Raw genomic sequence first — 7,444 nt, forward strand, 5'->3', positions numbered from 1 at the left:
CCTCACCGGACTCCTTCACCCTCCCTGCAAGATCCCTGGGCCGGGTCTCGCCCCCACCCCCACGAGCCCTCCCTCGAGGCCCCAGTGAGCAGAGCATCTATGGGCACAAGCTCCTCTGGCCCGGCTGCCCCGCCTGCCCCGCCCTCCAGGTGCTGACCTGTTTCCTCCAGGCCTGGGGCAGCCCCTGGCTTGGAGGCTCCCACTCCCCGGAACGACCAGGGGGACCCCCTCCCGTGTCACACACCCACAATGTTTCCACCTTGGGGTCCCCACCGGCTTCGGGCCCGGGTTTTTCTCAGGGACCCCAGCCCAACCCACGTCTACTCTGAGAGCCCGGGCCACCCCCACCTCTGACACCCCCCAGTGCTCTCATCCGCCGGCGGCTCTGCATGCCCCCAGCGCCCAGCAACCCACTCCCCGCTGGTTCCTGGGTCCAGAGCCTCCCCCCGCCCCCCCTGCCCACAGGACCCCTTGACCCCTCCTTTACTTTTTCAGAGTCCCCCCAAATCTGGCTCCTGTCCCATCTCCACTCCTTAGGGTCAATCCCCCCATCCCAACCCTGGGGATCCCCAAATCCAGACAGACCCTGGGCCCACCCTCCCTGCCACGTGACCAAGGGGTTGTGCAATCCAGCCCCCTCCCCTGACTCCCTCCCTGAGGGGATTTTCGAGGAGGGCTGAGCTCACAGCCGCCGGCACCCCTGCCCCCCCCCAGGGGGCTGGGCCAAGGTATAAATAGGGGTGGTGTCTGCAGGCGGCAGCAAGCCCAGCCCAGCACCACCATGCTCACCCTAGAGGCTGCACAGTAAGTGGGGGCCACCCGAAACTGGTGCTCAGGACCCCTGCCCTGCACCTCACCTTTGACCCCCTCTGCCGGGCCTGCCCCAGGGGTGGTGGTCTCTGCCCCACCCAGGGGGCAGGTGGGTGGGAGGGGAGGGAGGTCCACACTGTCTCTCGCCCTTCCTGGATCTCTTTCCTCTGCCACCTCGATTCCTTCCTCCGTCCCATCCCTGTCTCCCCTGGACCCCAAAGATCTCTTTTCCTTGGGATGCTTGCTTCTCTCTGCCCTGCTGTCCTCTCCCAAGTGGCCCTGCATCTCGGTCTCTGTCCCCGTCGCCTTCGGAGTCTCACTGCATCCCCGACTCACTCGCTGGGTCTGCTCACTGTGCTTTTAGCACATCTTTTCTGTTTCTGGGTCTCTGTTCTCTGCCTCTTGCTCCCTCTCTGTCTCTCCAGTTTGTCTCATCTCTCCTTCTGTCTCCCCATCTGTCCCCCACCCCATCTATCTGTGGGGCTTAATAAATACTTCCTACATCCCATGCCGTGTGAATTGTCTCTCCACACCTTTCTCCCTTCCCTCCTCTCGTCTCCCCTCTGCTGAGCCTCTTCTGTGTTTTCCCATCTCTACCCCGACGTCCATCTCTCCATCTCTCTCCTCCGGTCCAAGATGGACCCATTTAACCGACTCGCTCACCAAGGCCCCCTCCCCGCCCCCACCCGCCTTCGGGCGCCCACATCTCTCCCGGGACTTTCTCTCCCTCACTTTCCCTGCCCCCGCCCAGCCTCTGTCTATGCAAATCCAGGGGGAGGGGGAAACATTTGCCTGGCCCCCGCCCCCCACTTCCTGTCCTGGTGGGGGTGAGTGGTGGGGCTGGTCTCACACAGAGACACGCAGCAGTGAGCGAGCTGCGCTGCGGTGGCCACAGCTGCAGCCGCCTATCCCCCATCTGCCCAACCACTTAGAGACTCAGGAGGCTGAAGACTCCCCTGACATGCCCCTGTGTCTCTCCCCCTCCAGGCTTGACGGGCCACACTTCAGCTGTCTGGTGAGTTGGGGCCCTGGGGGTCAGGGAGGGGTGGGGGGGACCCACGTGTCCCATCGCGACCTCCCTGCCTCAGTTTCCCCCTCCACTTCCTCCTGTCCCTTTGTCTTTCTGACTTTTCCTCGGTATCTCCAAGGCTCCTCTTCCCACCCACTCCATCACAGATGTTTTTCTAACATCTCTTCCCTTCTCAGACTCTGGTCCACTTCCTCGAATGGGGAGGGGTGGGTCTTTGTGTCTTTGACTTTGTGTCCCTTCCTCCGTCCATCCTGCATTCAGTAAATCTACTTATTCCTTCTTCTCTTCTCTGCTTTACTTCGTATTTTCAAAAATTGAGTCTGGACTATTTCAGACACGCAGAATACTACACCCCACCCCCATAAACCCACAGCTCAGTCCAAGAAATAAAACCCCACTCACGTGCTGGAAAGAAACCCCCTGTGGGTGCCCCTTCGCCAGCACGTCCCACCCTCCTCCAACTTGAAGAGTTTTGCTTTAAAAAAAAAAAAATTGAGGTTTGCCTTACAAGTCAAGAAAGAGACAAATCTTGTGTACAGCTCAATGAGGTTTTAACTTAGGCACACACCTGTGTAACCACGAACCAGACCGCGATATAGAACATTACCATCACTCCGGAAGATTCCCTCACATCCCTTCCCAATCCATACAACCCTCTGATAGTTTCCATCACGGATTAGTTTTGCTTGGTTTTGAGCTTTATATAAAGTGAATCACACAAGGTGACCCCTTTTGGGTCTGGTTTCCTCACGCGACATCAAGTGTGTGTCAGACGTTGGTCCTTTTTCCTTGCTGTATAGTACTCCGTCCTAGGAACACACCACAGTTTGTGTGTCCATTCTCCTGTCTCTGGGCACTTGGGCTGTTTCCTGTTTGGGGGCTGTTACTAAAGCTGCGCTGATTATTCTTGAACAAGGCAGTTTCGTGGACATACATTTTCAGTGCTCATGGATAAATACCTTGCAGTGAGATCACTGGTTTATCAGGATGGCATATGTCTAGTTTTAGACTTTAATTGCTAAAGCAACATGACTCTTGGGATGAATCGGAGTGATATGGAGGTGGATTAAAAAAAGCACGGAGAGGGCTTCCCTGGTGGCGCAGTGGTTGGGAGTCCGCCTGCCGATGCAGGGGACACGGGTTCGTGCCCCGGTCCAGGAGGATCCCACATGCCGTTGAGCGGCTGGGCCCGTGACCCATGGCCGCTGAGCCTGTGCTCCACGACGGGAGGGGCCCCAACAGTGAGAGGCCCGTGTACTGGGGGGAAAAAAAAAAAAAAAAGCATGGAGAGCTTCTTTGCCTCTGTTTAAAACACTTCTGTGCCTCTCACCCTTCGGCCCCCTCCCCCTCCCCCGGGCAGGCAAGACTGGGGAAATTCATCTACACCTTCCCCAGCTGCTACAATGTCACAACTGTGTATCGGTGAGGTGCTGGGATTCCCGGGAGCCCACAGTCTTAGTGGGAGCTGGCTGCTGTGTCCCTCTGCGAGACCCTGGTCTCTTTCTATATGTCCCTACCTGTGTCTCTCATTGTGTGTGTGTGTGTGTGTGTGTGTGTGTGTGTGCGCGCGCGCGCGCACGTCTGGGTCTGGGCCTTTGTGTGTTTCTGCTGTGTTGTATCTATCTCCCAACTCTGTAACTCTGGATGTCCCTCTCTTTGGCCCTGTCTCTGGTGCCTAGTCTCTGTGTCTCTCTTTCTTTCCCTCTCCCAGCCTGTCATAGTCTCCCCGCTGGTCCAGGGTGGGGTGGGGTCGCCCTGCAGCCTGGGTTGACCCCTTTTCTTTCCCAACCCCTATCAGTACCCAGATGGAGTCTTCTATGACCTGGACAGCTGCAAGCACTCCAGCTACCCCGACTCAGACGGGGCTCCTGGTGAGTGACCCTGGCCCAGCACCCTCTCCACCTGCCCCTTGGGTCCATTTTACAGATGGGAGAGCTGAGGCCCAGGGGAGGCTGTCACCTGGCACAGCAGGATAAGGTTAGCCCAGACCTCCCCCCTCCTCTCCCACTCACCCGCTTGCCCATGCAAATCCTGGGGTCAGAGATTTGCACAGCCCACAATGGCCCCTCTGTGCCAGTGCAGGGGCTTCGAGGGGGAGGGGGCCGAGGCCAGACCTCTCAGCTTCTGATTCAGCGCCCTTCCCCCCAGATCTATGGAGCTACGGCCTCAGTCCAGCTGTCCCAGCCGCCTCCTATGAAACCTTTGACCCGGCTGTGGCCACCTTCGGCCACACCCAGGGTGTCCAGCTCTGTTACGGACCCTCAACCTACAGCCCTGTGGGGAACCTGGACCCGGCCCCCAGCCTGGAGGCCCCGGGGCCTGGCTTCCCAGCATACCCCATGGAGGACTTCACAAGCCAGGTGAGGGGCAGGGTGAGCAGGAAACTCCCCATCATTTGACTGAGGTTTCCTAGGTGCCGGGCACTGCATCAACACCTGTGCACACAGGAGCCCCTTCATCCCTCTGAGGACCCTCTAAGGTTAAGCAGCATTATTACTCCATTGCACCACTGAGCCGACAGAGGCACAAACGTGGGTCAGGGGCAGCACCAAAGGCCATTATCTGTGTGGAGCAGGCTCTCACGGAGGTGGCCCGGGCATCCCCTGGCCACGCCATGGAGATCTGAACCGAGGCCAGAGTGCAGGCTGTGAGCAGAGCCGGGAGGGCCACGGCCAGGGCCCAGGAAGAAGCCAAGGGACGAAAGCAGAGGGAGTGAGAGAAGGAGGGCCTCCCCCTGGGACTACAGGTAACCCTGACCTTCCACAGACCCTGGGCCCCCTGGCGTACGCCCCATACCCCAGCCCCGTGCTGTCAGAGGAAGAGGACCTCCTGCTGGACAGTCCCGCCCTGGAGGTCTCGGACAGCGAGTCGGATGAGGCCCTCATGGCTGGCCCCGAGGGGAGGGGATCTGAGGCAGGTATGTGGGCGCAAGTGGGGTGGGAGGGACTCCAACTGGAGTTGGGGGTGGGAGGTTAGAGGAACCGTGTCTTCCCAAGCAACTACTGTATATACTCCAGCGCCGAGGGCAGTTCCCAGATCTGCCATCTGCTGGCTGTGTTGCCTTGGGCAACTGTCTCTACCTCTCTGTGCCTTGGTCTCCTATCTGTACAGTGGGGACGACAGTAATAGTGTCTATTGCTGGTGGTTGGGAGGATATGGGGGGATCATACGTGTCAATGAGATAGCAGTGTTTGGCACTCAGTAAATCTTCACCATCATTATGGACACAATAGCAAAAGAAATCATCACTATATCAACTCCCATCTATTATTCAACCCCTGCTTCTGCCCCTGTGCCCGACCTCCATTACTCACAACCCCTGGAAGTTGGAATTATTAGTTACTTTCCCTATCTGGGCCTCAGTTTCCCATCTGTAAAATGGGCATTGTTATTATCCGTATCTCGTGGGGTTATGATGAAGATTAAATGAGTTCATAATTGTTCAGTGCCTAGCGCAGCACCTGGTACTAAGCGCTTCAGAAAGATTTGTAAAAACACACACACAAGCCTCATTGATAGCTGAGGAAACACCAGCTCAGAGAGGTTAAGTCACCACCCCAACGTCACACAGCTGGAAAATAGCAGAGGTGGGGTTCTTGTTTCCAATGCCTGCTATGAACCCCCCAACTCTGTGGGGCCCTTGCTGCTTAAAGGAGCCCGGGAGTCAGACCCCTTGGCCTCTCCCAGGATCCCAGTCCCCGTGGGACTGACACACTGAGAGACCCGGAGCTGGAGAAATGGCCACATTCAAACCCACTCCAGATCTCTTCACCACAAGTCAGCTCTGTCATAAGCCTTTGAGGAGCATTGCCAACCCATTTCACAGATTCATCCATGCGCTCAACAGATATGTGCTGGCCACCATGCAGACACAGGACAGACACACATCCTGAAAAATAAAGCAGGGATGGGAGACGGGGGTTCTGGGGTGACACCTTCAGGAAAGGGGAGCAACTTGCCCCGGATGGGGGTGTGGCACAGACAGAGCCAGTCAAGTGTACCTAGCAGCCGCCTTCGTCACTCCAGTTCTCTTGATGGGGAGACAGAGGCTTGGCGGTTCCGGGGCGGGGTGAAGCGGGGAGGGGGGGGGCGGGGCCCGAAGGGTGCTTCAGCTAACGCGCCCGCACCCGCCGCAGGGGCCCGCAAGAAGCTGCGCCTGTACCAGTTCCTGCTGGGGCTGCTGACGCGCGGAGACATGCGCGAGTGCGTGTGGTGGGTGGAGCCGGGCGCCGGGGTCTTCCAGTTCTCCTCGAAGCACAAGGAGCTCCTGGCGCGCCGCTGGGGCCAGCAGAAGGGCAACCGCAAACGCATGACCTACCAGAAGCTGGCGCGCGCCCTGCGCAACTACGCCAAGACCGGTGAGATCCGCAAGGTCAAGCGCAAGCTCACCTACCAGTTTGACAGTGCGCTGCTGCCCGGCGCCCGCCGGGCCTGAGCCCGGGGCGGCCTCTCGGGGGCTCTCAGGGGCTCCACGCCTGTGTCACGTGGGCGTCCCCACACCCTAGGTCATAGGACCCACGGATCCCCCACCCTGGCTGTGGGGGCGGGGCGCTGCCACAATCCCTAAGCCCTGCCCAGGGTCCCTCTGGGATCCCCCCAGTCATGTCTGGGGCCTCTTTGGGATTCCCTTGTCATGTCCAGGGGCCCCAAGATCTTCAGGTCTTGGGTTGAAGGACCCAGAGACGACTATACTTATGTGTCTGTGTGGAGGGGCGGGGCAGGGCAGTGCTTCCAGAATCCCAAGAGCTTCTCTGGGATCCCCTTGTGATGTCTGAGATCCCTTGTGTGTCTGCGATCTCCCAGTCTCCTCTAGGGGAGGGTGAGCCTACAGATCATCACACCAAGAGGGGGACTCTGCCAGCAACCCTAAGCCCTGTCCAGGGTCTTTCTGGGATCCCCTTGTCAAGTCTGAGTCCCTCCTGTCCCATCTGAGATCTCCTAGTTATGTCTGGGTCCCTCTGGGAACCCTTTGCATACATGTCTCTGTGCCCATCTGTGACTCTCATTCTGTCTGTCCCCCCAAATCCCTTTGTCATCTTTGAGATCCCCTAATTCTCTGGAACCACCCTGCTATCACTTGTTTATGTCTGCAATTCTCCGATCACCTCTGCGGTGCCCTTGTTTGTCTGGAATCCTCCAATCACATCTGAGGCCCCTCTGGGATCCTCATCTGGTATGCCCTTTTGTGGACCCCACCAACAGCTCCGAGCTCTCCCGGGGACCCTCCGCCTCCTGTAATGCCCTCCCTAGGGCCATGCCGGGGATCGGTGCTGGCCACTCAACTGATTTCCGGGTGACCGTGGCAGCCCTCCCCATGTCAGTTCTAACCAGAGACTTTGCACAATCCAGCAACAGTGGGCCAGCTTTTCGGTGTGGAGAGGCTGGAGCAGGGTGGTGGCCGCTTCTAGTGGGGAATCTGTTTTGCAATCTGCTCAAGTCCCCATCGCCCCTGGCTGTCATACCGCGGTGGCTTCTCTCAGTTGTCCGTTCGCCCCAACCATTCTCGTGTGAATCCAGCCTGAGCAGAAGCCCGGATGAACTGTGGGAGCTCTGATTGGAACCCTCGGGGGGTGTCAGAGGCTGTGGGCTAAGAAGCCAGAGTCC

General features: G+C 58.4%; 1 protein-coding gene across 3 annotated transcripts; it reads left to right on the forward strand.

Moving 5' to 3' along the window:
* The first annotated feature begins 476 nt into the window (after positions 1–476).
* On the forward strand, positions 477–7,132 carry SPIB (Spi-B transcription factor). Of its 3 annotated transcripts, XM_055079185.1 has the most exons (6): positions 477–804; positions 1,798–1,825; positions 3,639–3,711; positions 3,989–4,200; positions 4,607–4,757; positions 5,977–7,132. In XM_055079185.1, the coding sequence occupies exons 1-6, from the start codon at positions 782–784 to the stop codon at positions 6,273–6,275; spliced, it is 786 nt and encodes a 261-aa protein (XP_054935160.1). In that variant the 5' UTR covers positions 477–781; the 3' UTR covers positions 6,276–7,132. The 3 variants fall into 3 exon arrangements, with proteins under 3 accessions (XP_054935160.1, XP_023988166.1, XP_023988167.1); XM_024132398.3 differs by lacking the exon at positions 477–804 and having other exon boundaries at positions 1,638–1,825; XM_024132399.3 differs by lacking the exons at positions 477–804; positions 1,798–1,825; positions 3,989–4,200 and having other exon boundaries at positions 2,541–3,711.
* Positions 7,133–7,444: the final 312 nt, after the last annotated feature.

Source organism: Physeter macrocephalus, chromosome 17 (assembly GCF_002837175.3).
Source record: "Physeter macrocephalus isolate SW-GA chromosome 17, ASM283717v5, whole genome shotgun sequence".
Classification (NCBI taxonomy): Eukaryota; Metazoa; Chordata; class Mammalia; order Artiodactyla; family Physeteridae; genus Physeter; species Physeter macrocephalus.

What these genes read in the sequence shown, in the direction of transcription:
- SPIB (XM_024132398.3), top strand. Translation starts at nt 1,772, where the DNA reads ATGCCCCTGTGTCTCTCCCCCTCCAGGCTTGACGGGCCACACTTCAGC. An exon ending in TGGAGGACTTCACAAGCCAG is followed by an intron (nt 4,201 to 4,606) that starts GTGAGGGGCAGG and finishes GACCTTCCACAG; the next exon opens with ACCCTGGGCCCCCTGGCGTA. An exon ending in GGGGAGGGGATCTGAGGCAG is followed by an intron (nt 4,758 to 5,976) that starts GTATGTGGGCGC and finishes CACCCGCCGCAG; the next exon opens with GGGCCCGCAAGAAGCTGCGC.